At 53.2% G+C, this 23,926-nt stretch overlaps 1 protein-coding gene across 2 annotated transcripts in view; it reads right to left on the reverse strand.

The window, feature by feature from the left end:
• The window catches only part of trpm2 (transient receptor potential cation channel, subfamily M, member 2), a 337,017-nt gene extending 316,100 nt beyond the window's left edge, over positions 1-20,917 (reverse strand). The window contains exons 1-2 of one of the 2 annotated variants that reach the window (XR_015078103.1): positions 20,657-20,917; positions 1,450-1,662 (exon numbers count right to left, since the gene is read on the reverse strand). Coding sequence is in view for 1 of the 2 variants with exons in the window: in XM_085985384.1 (XP_085841510.1) it covers positions 1,450-1,647 (198 nt within the window). In the remaining variant the exon portion in view is untranslated. The remainder of the gene's footprint in view (positions 1-1,449; positions 1,663-20,656) is intronic. The other variant, XM_085985384.1, reaches the window with a different exon arrangement.
• Between the last annotated feature and the right edge of the window lie 3,009 nt (positions 20,918-23,926).

Below are 23,926 nucleotides of genomic sequence, written 5' to 3' on the forward strand. Positions count from 1 at the left end.
TCCCCTCCTTTTCCAAATTACTCTCCAGTTGCTTCTAGATATCCCTTAACCTGGCACCAGGTAGGCAACACACCCTTAATTTCTCTCAATTGTGACTACAGAGGATGCTATCTATCCCTTTAATTGTCGAATCCCCATAACTAAAACCTGCATGTTCTTCTCCTTCGTCCCCCACCCTAACCCCTGCCACACCCACCGAACTGCCTGCTGCTCCATGGTGTCTTGCTCAGTATTGTGGCACTCCTTCCAGCAGACGTTCTCCTTATCTGTTTCAATCTGTGCTCTCGATTTCCCGATACTCTCAGCAGCTGCTGGCTCTTGCACTCCAGGAGTGTTTGATGGGACAGTGTAGAGGGAACTTTACTCTGTATCTAATCCATGCTGTATCTGACCTAGGAGTGTTTAATGGGACAGTATATAGGAAGCTTTACTCTGTATCTAACCCGTGCTGTACCTGCCCCAGGAGTGTTTGATGGGACAGTGTAGAGGGAGCTTTACTCTGTATCTAACCCGTGCTGTACCTGCCCTGGGAGTGTTTGATGGGACAGTGTAGAGGGAGCTTTACTCTGTATCTAACTCATGCTTTACCTGCCCTGGGAGTGTTTGATGGGACAGTGTGGAGGGAGCTTTACTCAGTATCTAACTCGTGCTGTACCTGCCCTGAGAGTGTTTGATGGGACAGTGTAGAGGGAGCTTTACTCTGTATCTAACTCGTGCTGTACCTGCCCTGAGAGTGTTTGATGGGACAGTGTAGAGGGAGCTTTACTCTGTATCTAACCCATGCTGTATCTGCCCTGGGAGTGTGTAATGGGACAGTGTAGAGTGAGCTTTACTCTGTATCTAGCCCATGCTGTACATGCCCTGGGGGTGTTTGATGGGACAGGGTAGAGGGAGCTTTACTCTGTATCTAACCCATGCTCTATCTGCCCTGGGAATGTTTAATGGGGCCGTGTATAGGAAGCTTTACTCTGTATCTAACCCGTGCTGTACCTGCACTGGGAGTGCTTGATGGGACAGTGTAGAGGGAGCTTTACTCTGTATCTAACTCGTGCTGTACCTGCCCTGAGAGTGTTTGCTGGGACAGCGTAGAGGGAGCTTTACTCTGTATCTAACCCATGCTCTATCTGCCCTGGGAATGTTTAATGGGACCGTGTATAGGAAGCTTTACTCTGTATCTAACCCGTGCTGTACCTGCACTGGGAGTGCTTGATGAGACAGTGTAGAGGGAGCTTTACTTTGTATCTAACCCGTGCTGTACCTGCACTGGGAGTGTTTGATGGGACAGTGTAGAGGGAGCTTTACTCTGTATCTAACCCATGCTGTACCTGCCCTGGGAGTGTTTGATGGGACAATGGCTGCTTGAAATGAAAAGTACTCCATTCCCAGTGCTCTCCTGGATCACACAAAAGCCATTCGAAGCAGAATACATTCTGTCTGCTCACACTCTACCTGTTCCTCCAAGATGACTTTGGCTGAACTTTGCCCAGTGTTGATAAAACTGGGGCTTCTTTTGATGGTGTTCAACATGTCGTTGCTGTACACGCTTTTGCATTGATCATAATTCTCTGCTTGAATTGGATGGATCCGGTTTATGTTTTGCTCCTCAGAGGAACGCATGCCTCTGACTTTTGTTGTCATCTCACTCATCGTCAGCTGGCCATCCTGTGGGAATAAGTAGCAGTTGGATCAGTTGGCAAAAAACTTGAGGTGAAGTGAATAGTCCTTTGGCACAGGGCACGAGCAATGTAGAGAAGGATAGGAGAGAAGATGAGATCAGCGACACAAAGGGCTAGAAATTCGGTACCTTCGCGCCTCCTGTTATCGCCCGGGCGCGGCGATTCCAACATCACCCATGAGCTTCAGTCGGCATTAAGTGCCAGCGCTAACACTTAGCGCCTGGCTCTCTGGCGCCGCTCAGACTGTGACGTCAATGAGCGCAACGCCCCGTTAGTGCCCCGGATGCAAAATTCAGTCACTTCCCCCACTTACTGCCTGGTGCTGAGAACAACAGAAATAGCAGGCGTTGATAACTGGGATTACCGCTCCCAGGGTGCAATTTAAAGGGTCAATGACCGGTTCATTGGGAGGTCAGATCCATTGCTGGCTTGTCAGACAGCGTTTTGGCTGTGTTCACATTTTCTCCATTTTTGCTTTGTTGCTGCTCTAACAGTTTCTTCACTTGTATTGCTCTGAACATTTCTACTTCCTCTTTTCTCTCATTTATGGGGGCTGTACTGGCACTCCACCTTGCCCTATGGCAACTACGTCAGAGGTAGCGGATGCAGAGACAGAGATTGCCAAATGTGGCCAGAGGTAGGATGAGGGCTGACAGATCTCACCACAGGAGGCCTTAACCTCCCAGGGTTTCCCGGGAGCACTTCTCCTACATTCATCTCTCAGAGGAGCAGTGCCTTAGAAGGCTCCGCTTCAGCAAGGTCATAGATCTCTGCCACCTCCTGCAGAGGCTTGAGCCTTGAGCCTCAGCTCAGGACCAAGATGTCTCTCTCAGTGGCAGTTAAGGTCACAGTCACTTTCAATTTCTATGCCAGCAGCTCCTTCCAGACTTCAACAGGGGATGCTGCAAAGATTTCGCAGTTCGCCATCCATTGCTGCATTCGGGAGGTCACAGAGGCTCTCTACAGAAGGAGAAGGGAGAGCCTCTCATTCCCCATGATCAGAGTGAAGCAGGACGAACGCTCATGTGGCTTTGCAAGGATAGTGGGCTTCCCCATGGTTCAGGGCTCCATTGACTGCACCCACGTGGCATTGCGGGCACCTCATCACAATGCAGAGGTGTTCCGCAACCGCAAAGGCTACCACTCTCTGAATGTTCAGTTGGTGTGCAACCACAGACAGCTCATCCTCGCCGTCAATGCCCGCTATCCTGGCAGCAGCCATGATGCATTCATCCTGCGACAGAATGTTGTCCCAGCACTGTTCCACTCACAACATGAAGCTCGCGGCTGGCTGCTCGGAGACAAGGGTTATCCACTCGGCACCCGGCTGATGACACCCCTCCGCAACCCCAACACTCCTGCTCAGCACGCAGACAATGACAGCCATAGTGCCACCAGGAACCTGATCGAACAGACTATCGGGGTGCTAAAGCAAAGGTTCCATTGCCTTGACTGCTCTGGAGGAGCCCTGCAGTACTCCCCTGATCGAGTCTCCCTTTTCATCATTGTGTGCTGCATGCTGCACAACCTGGCCATTCTGAGCATCCAGACATTGCCACCAGGTATTGGAGGTCCACCTCAGGAGGAAGAAGAAGGAGAGGAGGAGGAGGAGGAGGAGGCAGAGGTGGAGCAGCAGCAACGGAGGACGGAGCCACTCAATGTTGCTTCTGCAAGGGCCGTGCATGAGCGCCTCACTAGACAGCCTTTCCAATAATTGATATATCACATGGCGTTTGCGCAGCACAACCACATCATTACATCGAGCTCGCAGCCCCTATCACCGGGCAAAGGTCAAATGAGAAACATCACAAAATGTGCAACGTCAAATTAACAATTTATTGCCGAACAGAACTCTCTCTTATGAAACACAACTATTCATAAACAAACACGACCATTCATAAACAAACACAACTCTTTCTTATCAAACTGAACTATTTGTTACCAAACACAAATATTTATTTACAAGCATAACTACTACCCGAGCTTTCCTTTCCCCGTGGCATTGCTGCAGCCCGCTGGGTCCCAGAGCTTCACCCACATCAGACCCATGTACAAAACATCACAAAACAAACACATCAATTTATTAACACACTACCCCCATTTGCTACTAAAGTATTCTTTACTCGCCCTTCCTCAATGATTTCCCTCCCCTTTGGAGTTCCCCCCTCCCAAGCCTACTGCTCCTCCGTAATGTGGCCCCAGTGGGTACAAGGCTGGTGGAAGGCTGCTGAGTCTGGGAGCCAGAGACTGCAGATGACCTTGCAGGATGCCCTCGACAAGCTCTGGGCCTGGAGGGCCCGGCTGCAGACTGCACCACCTCAGCATAGGCGGCGGCAGTCTGGGATGGCTGGGTTACAGGCTGCGACAAGTGCAATGGCGGAGTGGCAGTGGTGGGAGCAAGAATGCTGTCATCCTAAGAGAGGACAGCACCTTCCTGCTCGACCGACACACTGCCACTCCCCCGGGGCAGTATCTCAGCATCCGGAGCAATCTGCTCAAGGACAGATTGTTGGCCTGCTGCGGTACCATCAGATCCTTGAGGGACTGTGGGCGACCCAGCGACGATGGCAGCAGTCAGCGCTTGCGCGGCATCAATCTGAGACTGCATGAGAGCATTACTGACTCCATTACAACACTAAGCCATTGTGTTGCCTCGGCCTGTGCTGCAATAGCTGCTGCCACCTCACCCATGACACGCGGCATGAGGTCTGGGTCCCCACGGTCTCTCTGCAAGTCGACCATCCTTAGCAAACTGCCAAGGATGGGTTCGATGGTGTGAGCAGAGCTGAGTGCAATGTTGGAGGCGGACTCCTCCACGCTCCTTGCCAGTGCATCTATGCTCTCGGGCACCCTTGCCATTGCTCTCATGAGCATGCCCTTTGCCCGTCTGGTCAACGTCTCCACATTGACGTCCTCATCTGAGTCCTGTGCAGCAGAACTCATTTGTGAACTCACCCTTCGGGGAGATGGTCCCAGAGCTTTCCTTTCCCCATGGCATTGCTGCAGCCTGCTGGGTCCCAGAGCTTCACCCACGTCAGACCCATGTACTAGGCTCCCCTCCAGCGACCGCGTGGCCCCATTATCAGACCTAGCGCCTTCGGAAGACACAGGCAGTGAGGCTCTGGCTTGTTGTTCCTCCTCCTCTCCTGCATCACTGCCACTGAGAGGCTGAGGGACAGGCTGGTCAGCTGTTGGCTAATTATCTGAAAGCATAAAGGCACAAGGGTGGAGTTAAGGTCAGGGGAGGGGGGCAGGAAGGGAGCAAGGAATGGAGACAGTATACTTAGATGGAAAGTGGGAAAAGCTTGTGGTGTGAAGGGGAAGTGGTATGAGAGGAGGGAGAGGTGATGAACATACCGTTGTTGTCCCCAAGGGGGTCGATGTCTCCGACGGCCACAGCGCCCACGACCTGGGCCCCAATGATGTGCACCAGTCGCTCCTCCAGGTCTGTAAGGGGGTGTAGGTCTGCCTCACCTCCTCCCGTTCATAGCTGCTCCCTCCTGTTGTGAGCAAGCTTGGCCTCCAAGAAAAAGGAAAGCGTGTGAGTGAGTGTGCAGCCATGTGTTTGGCAGATGTGTCTACCATGGTTGAATAGCTGTTAATATATGCAAGGTGTGAGATGTGGATGTGACTTTTAGTAGGTGGGCATAGTTGCTGGGAGAGTGTTGGGGATGTGGTGGTTTATACAGTGTGTGCACAGGGTGAGGTTGCAATGGTGGGATGTAGAGGTTTTTGAAGCATGTACTCACCCTGACCACCTGAGTGAGGTCGTTGATCTTCTTGCAGCACTGGGTGAGAGTTCTGTGGCCGACACGTCCTGGGCGACCTCCCTCCACATCCTCCTAAAGGCCTGTGGCAATGGCCTCCTGCCAGTGTCCGGGAAGAGCAGTGCCCGTTGGCGTTCCACGGCCGCAACCAGAGTCTCCAATGCCTGGTCGCTGAATCGGCGCGATCTCTCTCTCTCTCCCTGGGCCTCTGATCAGCCATGGCTTCTTTGAGTGAAGGCCCAGTTCACAAGCAGCATGATCAGAGTGAGGCTGTGCAGCATGATTGAACCTCCCCTTTAAGAACTAGAAAGCTGACGACTTTCTAATTGACAGCGCGGAACTTGATTAGCGCTCTGAAGGTAGCGTCCCGCTCTCCGACATTAGCGCCCTAAGAGAAGTGTGGAGCGCTTGATTTCCCTCTAGGGGCGCTAAAACTCAATTTCACAGTCGCTGGCGCTAATTAGCGCCAGGCGTTAAAGTTAGCGCGCAGGCGATGTTAGCGCCCCAAAATGGTCGATACCGAATTTTCCCCCCCAAGTTTTTAAAGTCCCTAGATTGTAGGAGGAAGGGAGGACTGAGGCAAGTGAGGAAGACTCCCCAGTCTTCGAGTCCTGAGAAATAGAGTTCAACACAGTGAGGACGTAGGGAGGAGAATGAGTGTTGGGGTGGAGTATTAGTAGCTTAGGAGGGACAAGAGAAAAGTTCAGAGGAGCAGTGACCATAGAAAGATCGATGTAACAGAGACAGGAAAGCTTGCAATGCCGAGACAGAGCTTGGAGGCTAGAGGTGAGAGCAGGATCACCTGTCAGCCAGTAGGCTTTCTCACATATTCTGTCCAGGTGTGTGGCAGATGCTAGCTGAGGGTAACTAACACAGGGAGTGAAATGGTGGATATTTATTTGTGGTGAGAAGGGTCTGTTGTGTATGTACCTTTAAGAGAATAACTGGTCTCAGACTGCAATACCGGCAGTGACCACCCCTGTATAAAAGGCGCTAGAGAGCCTCTGTTGGTTAGTTTTGTTTATGCCTTTCACCAATAAAGACTTGTTTGTTTCTCTCCTGCTAGTCCGTGTCTCAATCATTCACGGACTTAACACTGGTGACGAGTTAGAAAGAACTTACCTGCAACTCAGCAGCAGCTCCGACGACATTGAAGGTCGGAAGAAAAGAAAAAATAGAGTCCATTGAAACTCGAGGAACAGGCGTCGACCGTCAATCATCGGGTTCAAGGCTTTGCAGGAGCGACTTTCCAGAGCCAGGCTGGGTTCCTCGGTCCGTGGTTTCCCAGCTAATCGGGCTGGTGGCAGGTAGTGCTCTGATCCTTCCTGGGCTGCAACGGGGCCGGGCAGCGAGTCGGGAAGCAAGGAGAGAGAGAGAGGGTGGAGCATACAGGGCGCGGCCAGTGTTTCGAAGCTGGGCAGCGTTCGGACCTCAGAAGAGGGAGGGAAGTGTTCCAGAGGGTCCGCTCCACGATGGGAAAATAATAAAAGAAAAAGAATACGCGCAAGAAACCGTGGGAAGCAGCGCTAACAACAGCGGGGAAGAAGGAAAAGCGCGGGAGGCGCCATTTTGTTAAATCAGAGAAGAAGGCAAAGCACGGGAGGCGCCATTTTAGATTTGCAAGATGCCGAAGACTGGCTGTATCACTGCTTTTGATAATACATTAGAGGACTGGACCACGTATGTGGAAAGAGTCGAGGTATATTTCGAGGCAAATGAAATAGCGGAGGGGAAAAAGGCATCAATATTGCTAAACGTAATGGGCGCTAGAACGTACAGCCTATTGCGGGATCTGATTACTCCAGCCAAACCGAAGGCGAAGAGTTTTAACGAAATTGTTGCTGTTCTACAGGAGCACTTAAACCCTGCACCGCTGTTGATAGCAGAAAGATTTAAATTCCACAGGAGAACTCAGCACAAAGATGAGAGCAATGCTGAGTATCTTACGGAACTACGCAAGCTATCAGAGCACTGCCAGTTCGGAGCAGGACTGGCAGATACCCTACGGGACAAATTTGTCTGTGGACTCCTGAGTGAAGGAACACAGAAGAAGTTACTCGCAGAAAAAGAGCTGACGCTAGATAAGGCTTTCAGCGTGGCAGTATCGTATGAAGCAGCAGCCAGGGGAGCTGCAGAAATTCAACAAAAACCACAGGAATACAGCACCCACGAAATGACACGGGGATTTGCAAAATGTTATCGCTGCGGCAGAACTAACCATGACCAGAAGGACTGCTGGTCCAAAGACAAAATATGCAGACAATGCGGGAAGATTGGACACATTGCACGAGTTTGTAGGTCTGGGAAGAAGACCAGCGACAACAAAAAGGCTACTAAGGAACCGTACAAGAAAGTACAAAAGATGACGGACAGTAGTTCCGAAGACCAGATGAGCGATAGTGAATCCGAGAACAGGAGATTAAGCTGTCTCAAACTTCACAATGTCATCGCAAAAGAGGATCACCGAACCATTTGGGTCACCCTCACGATAGCAGGGTCCCAAGTTAAAATGGAATTGGATACAGGATCAGCGCTAACCATCATGAATCGACGAGACTCTGAGCGGCTATTTTCACACATACGCTTGAGAGAGACATCCATCGTCTTGACGACGTATACGGGGCAAAAAGTATACCCCAGAGGAAAAATAAGGGTGCCTGTCGAATACAATGGCAAGAAAATACGGAAATTGTATCTCTACATACTGCCAAATGGTGGACCACCGTTATTGGGACGGGAATGGATCAGGAAGATAAACTTAGATTGGCATTCCATTCATGCAATGACGGTGGACGGTAAAAAAGATGAAGACGTCACTCCTGGACGATTGTCAACAATCTTAGCTAACGCCAAAGAGGTATTTCAACAAGAACTGGGCACGCTTAAAGGCGTAACCGCCTCGTTAAAAATAGAAGAGAATGCAGTTCCCAAGTTTTTCAAAGCGAGACCGGTACCATATGCAATTCGTCCAGCCGTCGAGGCAGAGCTGGAGAATCTGGAGAAGGCGGGCGTGTTGTCTAAGGTCGACTGGAGCGAGTGGGCGACACCCATCGTTCCTGTCATGAAAAAAACGTTAAGCAATAAGTCCGGAGAGCCAAGGAAGATTCGCATCTGTGGGGATTTCAAGGTGACGGTGAACCCTGTCCTTCACACAGTACAATATCCTCTTCCAAGGATAGAAGACATCTTCGCCTCACTGTCTGGAGGGAAGCGTTTTACAAAAATTGACCTAGCACAAGCATATTTGCAGATGGAGGTTGAAGAGTCCTCTAGGAAGTAGGTTGATTGGCTATGATAAATTGACCCTTAGTGTTAGGGGGATTAAATACGTGGGGTTACGGGGATAGGGTGGGATATGTGTTGGTGTAGGGGATCGGGTGGGATATGTGTCGGTGCAGGCTCGATGGGCCGAAATGGCCTCTATCTGCACTGTGGGGTTTCTGTGGTCTGTGGTGTGTGGAAGTATCTCACGATAAACACTCACAAAGGTCTTTACCAATATCATCGATTGGTATTCGGGGTAGCATCGGCTCCGGCGATATGGCAAAGAGCGATGGAACAAGTCCTGCAAGGGATTCCGGGGACTCAGTGTTACTTGGATGACATCCTTGTAACAGGTGAAGATGACAGTGAACACCTTAACAACCTAGAACAGGTGCTCACTAGACTACGGGAACATGGGCTGCGAGCCAACCGCCCCAAGTGCGAATTTTTTAAGAAACAGATATCGTATTGTGGCCACGTGATTGATGAAGAGGGGTTACATAAGTCCCCTGACAAAATTGAAGCGGTTGTTAAGGCCCCAGCGCCTGAAAATGTGTCGCAACTGAGGTCATTCCTCGGGTTGGTGAATTACTATCATAAGTTTTTGCCGAATTTGTCGACAATTCTGCATCCACTGAACGCCCTGCTACGAACGGGGGTAGCATGGAAATGGAGCGATGATTGTAAATGTGCTTTTCAGAAGAGTAAGGACTTAATCACTTCGAAGGAAGTATTGGCTCACTACAACCCAGCACTGCCAATCAGGCTGGCGTGTGATGCGTCTCCCTATGGCATTGGGGCGGTACTGTCACATAAATTCCTTGATGGTTTGGAGAGGCCGATAGCTTTTGCGTCACGCTTGTTAACTTCTGCCGAGCGTAACTACGCCCAGATTGACAGAGAGGCCCTCAGCCTAGTGTGGGGGGTGAAGAAGTTCAATCACTATCTGCACGGTCAAAAATTTACTCTACTAACTGATCATCAACCTCTTGTCTCCATTTTCAACCCTCAGAAGGGCGTACCGATAATGACAGCACAACGGCTGCAGAGATGGTCCCTTTTCCTAGGGGCACACCAATATGACATCGAGTACAGGGGAACTAAACAGCATGGAAATGCTGATGGATTGTCACGTCTACCGTTGCCGACGGTGGAAGAAGAAGACCTTGCAGTGGATCCAATGGAGTTATTCCACTCGACCATAGTCGAATGTCTCCCTGTGACGAATGCAAACATAGAAAAGGAAACACGGAATGACCCGACACTATCACGGGTCTATGATTTAACGGTGAAGGGATGGCCAGCACATGGCGAACCACTGCTGCCAGCATTTTCGTCAAGAAGAGAACAGCTGTCAGTGTGCAGAGGAACATTGATGTGTGGATCCAGAGTAGTAATTCCACCTAAGTTGACGGATAGAGTGCTCAATGAGCTTCATGAGGGTCATCTGGGTGGGGTAAAAATGAAGAGCTTAGCCAGAGCGTTTGTGTGGTGGCCGGGAATCGATAGAGAAAACGAAGAGATGACCAAGAGCTGTGCAGGATGCCAGAAGGTCCAAAACGCCCCACCACAAGCTCCTCTGCATCCATGGGAGTGGCCCTCATCTCCATGGCAAAGGGTACACATTGATTTTGCTGGTCCCTTCATGGACTCGATGTTTTTAATTGCGGTGGATGCACATTCAAAGTGGCCAGAGGTAATAAAAATGTCCTCAACCACCACGGAAAAAACTATCGCAGTTTTATGAACCATATTCGCCAGGAATGGGCTGCCTGAACAGATTTGCTCTGACAATGGACCACAGTTTGTGTCTGAAGAGTTCCGGAGGTTCTTAAAGAACAATGGTGTTAAGCATTACACATCTGCCCCATATCATCCAGCCACTAATGGATTGGCCGAGAGGTTTGTCCAAACATTCAAGAAGGCTATCAAGGCAATGTGTAATGAAGATATACCCCTACAACACAAGGTGGATAACTTCTTGTTTGCCTACCGGAATGCGACACATGCGGTTACCAACCAAACTCCAGCCATGATGTTCTTCAATCGAAGACTACGATGCTGCTTGGATTTGGTTAAGCCAAACGTCCGAAGAGATGTGGAGAACAGGCAGTTTCAGAATATGAATGAAAGGCCGACCAGGAGTTTTAAGATAGGTCAACCAGTTTTGGCCCGGGACTACCGCACTGAGAAATGGCAGCCAGGAACGATTTGTACACGACAAGGACCTCTCATGTATACCGTGGACGTTGGGGAGAGCATTGTAAGACGCCATGCTGACCAGATTCTAGAGTCACTGGAAAACGTCAACTCCACACCACGATCTGATACACCTGGTAATGAAATCGACGTTCCAATTGCAGCTACCGCAGAACCGGTAATATTGGAAGCAGATGAACCAAACAACGACATTGATTTCGACTCAACATTGCCAGAAGAACCTGATACTCCAAAGAGGCGTTATCCAGACAGAATCAGGAAGCCTCCTCAAAGACTGAACTTATAATTGCTTAAACTTAACCAATGTATCTAGCAACAGTAATTGTGATTGTAATTCGTTATCATTAGTGTTAAATGAATGTTATGTACTGTTTATCTAAAAGGGGAGGAATTGTTGTGTATGTACCTTTAAGAGAATAACTGGTCTCAGACTGCAATACCGGCAGTGACCACCCCTGTATAAAAGGCGCTAGAGAGCCTCTGTTGGTTAGTTTCGTTTATGCCTTTCACCAGTAAAGACTTGTTTGTTTCTCTCCTGGTAGTCCGTGTCTCAATCATTCACGGACTTAACAGGGTCCAAAGAAATGTTTCCTGTGCATACGGAGCAAATCCTATTATAGGAACGGAGGTTCCTAACTAAATAATTCAGCTCAACTCGATGGATTAAAAGACTGGAATTTAATAACAACGAAGTTTGTTGGATGTTACAAGGAGGAAATCAAAACACGTTCATTCAAGATGCCAGGTAGTCGAAGACTGCTGGAAAGTTCTCTAAGCTGACGTCATGACGTCCCCACGTTCTTCGCGCCACTGGTGGTCACGTGATCGGCATCATGACGTCACCACGCAGGATAAAGGCAAACACACACTGTAAAGGTAACAATCAGTTTAAAGGTGCAGTCCCCGGCTGCACTATAATACAATTAAGGGGATTATATTAAAGTACACTGAGTCTCTTGTGGCTCCTCCACAGGCGCCCCCCCAGAATCCCCGTTAATGGCCAGTGTCAAACGAACAGGGGGCTTGATGGTTCTCTCCGAGCATCAACGACCCTCAGGCGGCAGAAGTGGAACGTCGGGAGAAAGCATGGAGCCTGGCTGTGGTTGTTGCGGCGTGTCAGGTGCGGCGAACGCAGTGTCTGACTGCGAAAACGACGATGAGGCATCTGTAGGCGGTTCAACGGCTGGCTGTTGTAATGATGAATCGGCGTGCAACGGCGGTCATCCTCGGCGAGGTGGCTGGGCAGGCACTATTGTTTCAGTGCGATCGAGGTGAGCGGCTTTCAGACGGTCGATGGAGACGGTGTCCGGTCTGCTGCCTACGTCGACGGTGAAATATTTCTCACCGGCAGATATGACACGAAATGGCCTGGCGTATGGTGGTTTAAGTGGGTCTCTGTGCGCGTCGTGCCTGATGAAGACATAATCGGCGGACATGAGGTCCGCAGGAACGTGAGGCCTCTGTAAGCCATGATGCGAGGTCGGAATGGGCAGGAAGTTCTTGGCCGCCTCGCGATGCTGGATAAGCTGCTGAGTTGCAGACCACAGTTCTGTATGCGGAGGCAGGAAGTCACCAGGGACCCTCAAGGTTTGTCCGTAAACTAACTGAGCTGATGAAGACTGAAGGTCTTCCTTGGGAGCCGTCCTTAGCCCTAGCATCACCAAAGGCAATCTGTCTACCCAGTTGGATCCGCGCAGGCTGGCACGAAGGGATGCCTTAAGCGACCGATGGAACCTTTCGCACAGGCCATTCGCCTGCGGATGGTAGGCGGTGGTACGGTGTAGCTTGGTACCCAAGCCGTGTGCAACGGCGTTCCATAATTCGGAAGTGAATTGTGGACCTCGGTCCGATGATATGTCGGATGGGACGCCGAAGCGAGCCACCCACGACGACAGGAATGCCCTGGCAATATCAGCTGTAGTGGTAGCGACTAACGGAATCGCCTCTGGCCACCTGGTGGTGCAGTCCACTATTGTGAGGAGATGCGTGAAACCCCTGAACTGGGGAGAGGACCCACTAGATGCACGTGCACGTGGTCAAACCGTCGCTCTGGCACTGGAAACTCAGCCAAAGGGGCTTTAACATGCCGGTTGACTTTCACTTTTTGACAATCAATACAATTGTTTGTCCAATCTCGGACATCTAAGTGCATGCCCTTCCACATGAACTTGCGGGACATGAGACGTTGCGAAGCTCGCATCCCTGGGTGCGACAACCCGTGTATCGCCCAAAAGACTTTCTTGCGCCACTCGACCGGCACTATGGGACAAGGCACTCCCATGGACGTGTCGCACAAAAGGGTGGTTCCTGCTCAGTGGAACTGAACGTCAGCGACTTGCCAACTGGAAGGCGTGGTCCGGTACGCTTGAACTTCGGGGTCAGCCAACTGCTCTTCCGCTAAGCCAGCAAAATCGACGCCCAGGTTAACTGCCAGGACAGGAGCGCGGGAGAGGCAATCGGCCACGAGATTGTCCTTGCCCGAGACGTGTCGTAGATCGGTGGTGAATTCCGAAATGAAGGTGAGGTGGCGCTGTTGCCGCACTGACCAAGGTTCAGACGTTTTGGCCATGGCAAACATGAGTGGTTTGTGGTCCACAAACGCGGTGAACGGGCATCCTTCTAGCAGAAAGCAAAAATGTCGAATAGCCAAAAACAGGGCGAGCAACTCCCTATCGAACGTGCTGTACTTGCGTTCGTTCTTGCGTAGTTGGCAGCTGAAAAAGGCCAGCAGCTGCCAAGTCCCATCTACTCACTGCTCCTGCACCGCTCCAATGGCGTAGTCCAAAGCATCCGTCGTGAGAGCGATGGTTGCACCTGGAATAGGGTGTGCCAGCATGGTTGCATCTGCCAGTGCTGCTTTGGTATCCAGGAAGGCCAGGTCCATCTGGGGAGTCCAGTTGATGAGGTCTTTGCCAGATTTCCCTTTCAGTGCTTCATACAGTGGTTGCATCAACTGCACTGCCTTGGGGACAAAACGATGGTAAAAATTAACCATCCCCAGGAATTCCTGCAAGGACTTAACAGCGAGGGGATGTGGAAAAGCTGTAACAGCCTCGACCTTGGTGGCTCGTGGAACGGCGCCGTCCGATGCTATCCTGTGCTCCAGGAAATCGATGCTGGTGAGACCGAATTGGCATTTGGCCGGGTTGACAATGAGGCCATGCTGGCTTAACCGAGTGAAGAGCTGGCGTAGATGTAACAAGTGTTCCTTGGGGTTCTTGCTAGCGACGAGTATATCGTCCAGATATACGAAAAGGAAAGGCAAATCCCGTAAAACAGAGTCCATGAGCCGCTGGAAAGCCTGCGCTGCATTTTTTAACCCGAAAGGCATTCTGAGAAATTCGAAAAGGCCAAAAGGTGTGATGACCGCCGTCTTGGGAACATCTTGGGGGTGCACCGGGACCTGGTGATACCCGCGGACGAGATCCACCTTTGAAAATATTGAGTTTCCAGCCAAATGTGCTGAGAAATCCTGGATATGAGGTATGGGATACCTGTCAGGAGTCGTGGCATCGTTTAGTCGTCTGTAGTCACCGCAAGGCCGCCCCCCTCCACCTGGTTTGGGGACGATATGCAGTGGAGAGGACCAAGGACTGTCGGAGCGTCGGACGATCCCGAGGCGCTCCATTGTTTGGAATTCAGCTTTAGCTGCCGTGAGTTTGCTGGGTTCTAACCTGCGCGCCCAGGCGTAAACCGGTGATCCATTCGTGGTGATATGGTGTGCCACACCATGTTTCGTGACTGCTGCCGAGAAGGTAGGCCGGGTGAGCTCTGGAAACTCACTGAGTAGGTGTGTAAACCCGTCTTGAACTGGTACCGCACAGGCGACCGACCAGGACACGGCGGTGCTGCAGTGGCAGGGCACCGCGTGGTAAGTGGACGCGTGAATAAGGCGGCAGTTTTTGACGTCGACTAGAAAACCATTTGCACAAAAGAAGTCGGCTCCTAGTGTGGCCTGTGACACTGTGGCAGTGATAAATTGCCAGAGGAACTGCTTACCGCCGAAAGTAATGGTAACCGTCCGTTTCCCGAAAGTGCGAATCGCCGCGCCATTGGCTGCCTCGAGTGCAGGGCCGCGGCCGCCGGATTGTAGATCCAGCCTGGAAGCTGGCAAAATGCTGCACTGGGACCCAGTGTCGCAGAGGAATCGCCTCCCCGTTGTGGAATCCGTAACATAAAGTAATTTCCCCGTTGAACCGACCGCCATGGTAAATTGAACGCGCTTTTCAGGGCTTGTCGTCCTTTTCGAAGGGCGATGGCTTGCTGAAGGATTTTTTGGGGGGAGAAACTGCAGGGAGGCTTGCAGCATCGAGCTTTGGCGCCAAAACGGGCGTGGTACGTGCACCAGCCTGCTGGAGGAGGGCTGGGCTTCGCATGCGCAGGAGAAGGGTGCCTCATGGCTGCACAGCACTGCTGTGAGACTGCAAAAAATTTGTCTGCCTCTGCCGCGAGCTTAACACAGTCGGTGATCTCAGAGCTGGCCAAGGCTGTCTGCACCGCATCAGGTAGCTGGCAGAGGAAAAGTTCTCGGAATAAAAAACATTGGTCTTCCGAACCAAGTAGGGTGAGCATTTGGCTCATTAATTCCGAAGGCTTTGAGTCCCCGATGCCTGGCATGGCAATGAGCCTGCGTGCGCGCTCTGATTTGTTAAGGCCAAATATTTGCAGTAAACGAGCTTTGAGAGCCTCATACTTGCCCCCGTCTGGTGGACTGCTCAGTAGGCTGACGACCCTCGAGGCCATGGCGCTGTCGAGAGCGGAGACCACGTAAAAATAACGGGTCGAATCCGCTACGATCTCCCGCAGGTGAAACTGTGCTTCCGTCTGCAGGAACCAAGCTTCTGGTTGCTGCTCCCAGAACTGAGGCAATTTGAGGGCGACGGCATTTGTGCTCATGTTGAATTCTCTTCGAAGTTTGTTCGACGAGATCGGGGTCACCAATGTAGGAACGGAGGTTCCTAACTATTTAATTCAGCTCAACTCGATGGATTAAAAGACTGGAATTTAATAACAACGAAGTTTGTTGGATGTTACAAGGAGGAAATCAAAATACGTTCGTTCAAGATGCCAAGTAGGCGAAGACTGCTGGAAAGTTCTCTAAGCTGAAGTCATGACGTCCCCACGTTCGTCGCGCCACTGGCGGTCACGTGATCGGCGTCATGACATCACCACGCAGGATAAAGGCAAACACACACTGTAAAGGTAACAATCAGTTTAAAGGTGCAGTCCCCGGCTGCACTATAATACAATTAAAGGGATTATACTAAAGTACACTGAGTCTCTTGTGGCTCCTCCACACTACGGAGTATTTGTAAACTGACCCGCCCATCGGGACACTGGCGGCATTGGGTGGAACCCTGGTTTTACACCCCGCCCGATATCCCTGTCCAGTAAAGTCAACAGAGAGTTATATTGGCCGGGGTGTAAAAGTGCCGTTCCACCCGATTGGGTGGGATTCCCGACAGCCAAGTTAGGTTAAAGTTACTGCTATTAGTCTCCTTGGCTGCATGTCGCCTTCATTTTGAATAAGAGATTAGTGACGAATCTCCTTTACACTCAGGAAATTGCCCCCCGCCCCTCCCCCAACCCCACCACATCCCCCTCCCCACCCCCACACACCAGCTCATCCCCCTCCCCCTCTCCCCACCCCCCACACCACCTCACCCCCCTCACCCCTCTCCCCACCTGCCCACACCACCTCATCCCCCTCTCCCCTCTCCCCACCCCCCACACCCCTCTCCCCACCTGCCCACACCACCTCATCCCCCTCTCCCCTCTCCCCACACCCCTCTCCCCACCTGCCCACACCACCTCATCCCCCTCTCCCCTCTCCCCACCCCCCACACCACCTCACCACCCTCACCCCTCTCCCCACCTGCCCACACCACCTCATCCCCCTCTCCCCTCTCCCCACCCCCCACACCCCTCTCCCCACCTGCCCACACCACCTCATCCCCCTCTCCCCTCTCCCCACCCCCCACACCCCTCTCCCCACCTGCCCACACCACCTCATCCCCCTCTCCCCTCTCCCCACCCCCCACACCACCTCACCACCCTCACCCCTCTCCCCACCTGCCCACACCACCTCATCCCCCTCTCCCCTCTCCCCATCCCCCCTCTCCCCACCCCCCACACCACCTCACCGCCTTCACCCCTCTCCCCACCTGCCCACACCACCTCATCCCCCTCTCCCCTCTCCCCATCCCCCACACCACCTCATCCCCTCACCCTTATCCCCACACCACCTCATCCCCCTCCCCCCCACCTCATCCCCCTCACGCCACCCCCACCCCCCACACCACCTCATCCCCCTCACCCTTATCCCCACCCCCCACACCACCTCATCCCCCTCCCCCACCTCATCCCCCTCACCCCCCACCCCCACACCACCTCACCCCCCTCACCCCTCTCCCCACCCGCCCACACCACCTCATCCCCCTCACCCCTCTCCCCAGACCACCTCATCACCCTCACCCCTCTCCCCACACCACCTCACCCCCCTCTCCCCACCTCCCCAAACCACCTCATCTCCCTCACCCTTCTCCCCACCCCCCCACACCACCTCGTCCACCTCCCCCCTCCCCCACCTCATCCCCCTCACGCCACCCCCACACCACCTCATCTCCCTCACCCTTCTCCTCACCCCCCACACCACCTCATGCCCTCCCCCCTCCCCCACCTCATCCCCCTCACGCCACCCCCACACCACCTCATCCCTCTCACCCTTCTCCCCACCCCCCACACCACCTCATCCCCTCCCCCCACCTCATCCCCCTCACCCCTCTACCTACCCCGCCACACAACCTCATCCCCCTCCCCCCTCCCTCCACCTAATCCCCCTCACCCCTCTCCCCACACCACCTCATCCCCCTCACCCCTCTCCCCACCCGCCGACACCACCTCATCCCCCTCACCCCTCTCCCCACCCGCCCAAACCACCTCCTCCCCCTCACCCTTCTCCCCAACCCCCCACACCACCTCATCCCCCTCACGCTACCCCCCACCCCCCACACCACATCATCCCCCTCACGCTACCCCCCACCCCCCACACCACCTCATCCCCCTCACCCCTCTCCCCACCCGCCCACACCACCTCATCCCCCTCACCCTTCTCCCCAACCCCCCACACCACCTCATCCCCCTCCCCCCTCCCTCCACCTCATCCCCCTCACCCCTCTCCCCACACCACCTCATCCCCCTCACCCCTCTCCCCACCCGCCCACACCACCTCATCCCCCTCTCCCCACCCCCCACACCACCTCATCCCCCTCACCCCTCTCCCCACCCGCCCACACCACCTCATCCCCCTCTCCCCACCCCCTCATGCCCCTCACCCCTCTCTCCACACCACCTCATCCCCCTCACCCTTCTCCCCACCCTCCCACACCACCTCCTCCCCCTCCCCCCACCTCATCCCCCTCACGCCACCCCCCACCCCCCCTCACCCCTCCCCTCACCCCTCCCCACCCCACACCACCCTCACCCCTCCCCCACCCCACACCACCCTCCCTACTCCCCCCACCCTCACCCCTCCCCCACCCCACACCACCCTCACCCCTCCCCCACACCACCCTCACCCCACCCCCACACCACCCTCACCCCACCCCCACCCCACATCACCCTCACCCCACCCCACACCACCCTCCCCCCTCCCCCCACCACCCTTCCCCTCCCTGCACCCCACACCACCCTCACCCCACACCACCCTCACCCCTCCCCCACACCACCCTCACCCCACCCCCACCCCACACCACCCTCACACCACCCCACACCACCCTCCCCCTCCCCCACACCACCCTCACCCCACCCCCACCCCACACCACCCTCACACCACCCCACACCACCCTCCCCCCTCCCCCCACCACCCTTCCCCTCCCTGCACCCCACACCACCCTCACCCCACACCACCCTCACCCCTCCCCCACACCACCCTCACCCCACCCCCACCCCACACCACCCTCACCCCACCCCACACCACCCTCCCCCCTCCCCCCACCACCCTTCCCCTCCCTGCACCCCACACCACCCTCACCCCTCCCCCCACCCCACACCACCCTCCCCCCTCCCCCCACCACCCTTCCCCTCCCTGCACCCCACACCACCCTCACCCCTCCCCCCACCCCACACCACCCTGACCCCACACCACCCTTACCCCTCCCCCACCCCACACCACCCTCACCCGTCCCCCACCCCACACCACCCTCACCCCACCCCACACCACCCTCCCCCCTCCCCCCACCACCCTTCCCCTCCCTGCACCCCACACCACCCTCACCCCTCCCCCCACCCCACACCACCCTGACCCCACACCACCCTTACCCCTCCCCCACCCCACACCACCCTCACCCGTCCCCCACCCTCACCCCACACCACCCTCACCCCTCCCCCACCCCACACCACCCTCACCCGTCCCCCACCCTCACCCCACACCACCCTCACCCCTCCCCCACCCCACTCTCACCCCACACCACCCTCACCCCACACCACCCTCACCCCTCCCCTCACACCCCCCACCACCTCATCCCCCACAACCTCAGCCCCCTCCCCCCTCCTCCACACCACCTCATCCCCTTCCCCCTCCCCCTCATCCCCTTCCCCCTCCCCCACACCACCTTCCCCCTCCCCCACATCCCCTTCCCCCTCCCCCTCCCCCACACCATCTCATCCCACTCATCCCCCTCTCCCCACCCCACCTCACCCCCCCCCCACCACAACACCTCATCCCCCTCACCCCTCCCCTTCCTGCTTTCTGTTGATGATTTTGGTGTACAGGTTCTGTAGTGGCTCAGACACTTTGCAATGATGTCCTGCAGTCGGCCATTCTGAGATAAGCTCCCCACTCCTTTGCTATCACCACTGAACCGTGCTCAAAGGGAACTGGCGTTACTGTGGCTTTATTACCAAACTACATTCCCTCTGGGTGCAGTTCCCTGCTTGGAGTGCAGCATCGGTGAATGTACCCTTATATCAAGCCATCTAGGGCATTGCATTCAGTTCTGGGCACCACACCTCAGGGAGGAGATATTGGCCTTGGAGGGGGAGCAGCACAGATTCACCAGAATGATACCGGGGCTAAAAGGGTTAAATTATGATAGGTAGCATAAACTAGGCTTGTAGTCCCTTGAATATAGAAGATTAAGGGGTGATCTAATTGAGGTGTTTAAGATGATTAAAGGAGTTGATCGGGTAGATAGAGAGAAACTATTTCCTCTGGTGGGAGAGTCCAGAACAAGGGCGAGTAACCTTAAAATTAGAGCCAGGCCGTTCAGGGGTGATGTCAGGAAGCACTTCTTCACACAAAGGGTAGTGGAAATCTGGAACTCTCTGCCCTAAAAGGCTGTTGTGGCTGGGAGTCAATTAAAAATGTCAAAACTGGGATGGATAGATTTTTGTTAGACAAGGGTATTAAGCAATATGGAACCAAGGTGGGTAAATGGAGTTAAGATACAAATCAGCAAAGATCTAATTGAATAGCAGAACAGGCTCGAGAGGCTGAATGGCCTATTCCTGTTCCTATAATACAAGAATTCCCTGTCTTATATGTTTGTTATTTCATCTGTTTTTCCTTGCTACTAACAGCCTCTGCCCAGTGGATTAACCTCTGCAGTTCCAGAAACACATCAGGACCTCAAAAAGGAAAATGAATAAGAAGCTCACCGGCAGAAAGATCTTCACCACGGCGGTCAGGGTCTGCCTTTACCGCAGGCGACATCACATGGTCAAACTTACCCAGAACAGCCAGAGATCCCAGCCGTCGTTTCCTTGGAATTGAAGAATCCTTATCTCCGGTGACTGGGACTTCACTTTCTGTGACTCCCTGACTTTGCATCACTTCACTAACTAGTCCGCATGCTGTGGATACATTTCGAGGGAGGGGAATTGCCAAAAATGCTTGAATTATTTGAGAGAAGACACAAATGAAAAGCTGTAAGTTCTGTGGCATTGCATGGTTTCCTCGCCATATATTCTGTTGGTGGAATGGTCTCACCTGGGAGATTGGCTGTTGCTTGGTTACCTGAATCTGGGAGGGCAGTTGGAGGAAAGGAAATACTGCTGCTTCCTGAAGGTATAATTAGACTTTGTTGAAGCACATCTACCCCCTGCGCTTGTACAACATTAACATCAACCCATGATTAGCTTCATTGTTGGGTCAGAATATAATCCTGGCCATTTCCTCCACACACCTCATTCTGGCACTAGTTTTTCGGAGTCAGGATAACCTACTCTTTCACAGGGGTTCCCAGTCCACCAACTTAAATTTTAAATTCTCATTTTTGTTTTCAAATCCCTCCATGGCCACGCTCCTCCCTATCTCTGTAATCTCCTCCAGCTCTATGACCTTCCGAGATCTCTGCGCTCCTCCAATTCTGGCCCCTTGCGCATCCTCCGATTTTCATTGCTCCACCATTGGCGGCCGTGCCTTCAGCTGCCTAGGCTCTAAGCTCTGGAATTCCTTTCCTGAACCTCTCGAGCTCTCTACCTCTCTCTCCTCCTTTAAAATGCACCTGAACACCTACCTGTTTGACCAAGCTTTAGGTCACCCGTCCTAATGTCTCCTTCTTTAACTCAGTGTCAGCCTTTGTCTGATTATACTCCTATGAAGTGCCTTGGGATGTTTTACTATGTTACATAGGATTACATAGGATATACAGCACAGAAACAAGCCATTCAACCCAACCGGTCCATGCCAGCATTTATGCTCCACTCGAGCCTCCTCCAGTCTTTCCTCATCTAACTCTATCAGCATAACCCTCTATTCCCTTCTTCCTCATATGCTTGTCCAGCCTCGCCTTAAATGCATCTATACTGTTCGCTTCAACCACTCCCTGTGGTAGCAAGTTTCACATTCTCACCACTCTCTGGGTAAAGAAGTTTCTTCTGAATTCCCCATTGGATTTCTTGGTGACTATCTTAGATTGATGGCCTCTAGTTTTGCTCTTCCCCACAAGAGGAATCACCAGCCTAGAAATTGGATAAGGCCCGAATACAGGCGTGGGTATTGCAATGCGCGACTACCCCATGCCCGTTCATTCCGATGCAGGCAGCATGCAAACTTTGTGCTGCCTGCTAATTTAAATGACAGCAGGGCACAGCACAGCGCTAAACGCGCTGTTGATTGGCTGCATGCCTCAGCAGGGGGCCCAAGTTCATGCGAGGCCAGCACCAATTAAAGCTAGCCTGCACCTCTTAAAGCCAGCCTGCTCCTCTTGAAGGGGTGGTGCATTCTGGCTGCAGCAGGTACTGGAAGTCGTTGTAGAGGAGTGTGTGACCTACAGGCAGAGTGAGGATGGCGCAACATGGCAGAGAGAGGGCGCTCAGATTTTTTGATGAAAAGCCCTGGTGCAAGAGGTGGACAAGAGGACAGGTGTCTCTCCATAGGGGGCCAGGAGGCCCTCCAGACAAATACTGAGAAGGGAATGGGAGCAGATAGTCGTCAGTGTCAATGCAATCAATGTAGCCCTGAGAGCCTGTATGCAGTACAGGAAGAAGTTTAATGACCTCACACAAGTGTTCAAGGTCAGTGAATGCATCTTCAAATCCCATATCCCACCATCTGCACTACTAGCCTTACGCCTTACACACTGCTCAATGCACCAGACTCTGATTACTCACCTACCAACAATCTCTATCAAACACGACTCATACCTTGCATTCATAGCTTCACCGCACCTTTACACACTTACCACTGCTGCAAGTCTCACACCCACATCTCTCAGCTTCCACACACTGTCAGCTATTCAATCATGACAGGCATATCACCCAAACGCATTGCACCACACTCACTGGCACACTTTGACAAGGTGGCTCATAACTGGAGGCTGCAGGACCGGACCAGCGGCGACAGGTGCACCCCAGTGTCTGGGAGCCTGCTCCCTCGCTCACACATGGCCATTCATTTATTTCAGCTACTCCCCTCACCGAAGGAGCTGCCTCCCACTGGTGTACTTTAGGCATGGGCAATAAATGCTGGCCTTGCCAGCATCGCCCACATCCCGCAAATGAATTTTTAAAAATTCCATGGGTGCCAGCTGTCCTGTGGTACCTCGCCCAGACTATTCTTCCATATAGGGCATCAGAGTGGAGCCCGATTCTGTCAGCACCTTGATGTAACCCAGGCTCTGTGCAGCACCGTACAGCCAGGTTCTCAGGAACTCTAATGACAAGCCACAATCCTGCAGCAGACAGACAGTGAGTAGAACAGCCCCTCCCCTTCCCTGCTTCGTGAGGCTGGCGCTAGCCCTTGTATCATAATCCCCGCCCCAACACAGTTCAACATCAGCTAGTCGCAGTTAGTTTACTCTACTCGAAGGGGGAACGAGATCATCATCATGTTAATAAACGAAAACTGTTGTACTTTCATCAAATAAAATTAAACCTTCGGTGCCAATTTCCAAGCGCAGAGTCCTGGCAGGCTGCCTTGTACCCTGGGCACACATATCCAGATGGGGTGGGAATGCTGCCCCCCTCCCACCCCCCAATTGCCCAGCACCTCCACCATTTCCCCGTGGGGCGAGGCTCCCTGCAGGGGGTGGGGGGGGGAGCGGAGGGGAACAGGACTTTCGCGCAACTTCACCCTTAAAGCTGTAATTAAAATCATGCCTCGGATGACAGTGCTGCTCCCTGGAGGGGTGTGTTGGCACATTCAGCTATCAGACGGACCTCCCAACACCAATCTTCACCAGCCCACAGATGTGGCTCCTCCAGCTGTGGGCAACACCTGACAACCGGTTAGAACAAACTTAAACAGACCTTATTAATGTGCAACCAAGGGACAAGAAGTAGCACGCAATTAAACACAAACGCGATCCGCAGAACTAGCAGCGCATGCTGATCCCTCCATCCCTCTCCAGGCTTTAGATGCGCAGAGCTTACTCACGGGTTGAAATAGCCAGAGCGCGGGTTAGGTGGAAGCAGAGCCTCCAGTTTCAGTATGTCTGAAAATAACTGCGAGTCAGCTGAAGGAACGGGTGAAACCTCCTTGCACCACCTTGGGAAGCT

This window comes from Somniosus microcephalus, chromosome 4 (genome assembly GCF_052327205.1).
Source record: "Somniosus microcephalus isolate GS21.2 chromosome 4, FLI_Smic_1.0, whole genome shotgun sequence".
NCBI lineage: Eukaryota > Metazoa > Chordata > Chondrichthyes > Squaliformes > Somniosidae > Somniosus > Somniosus microcephalus.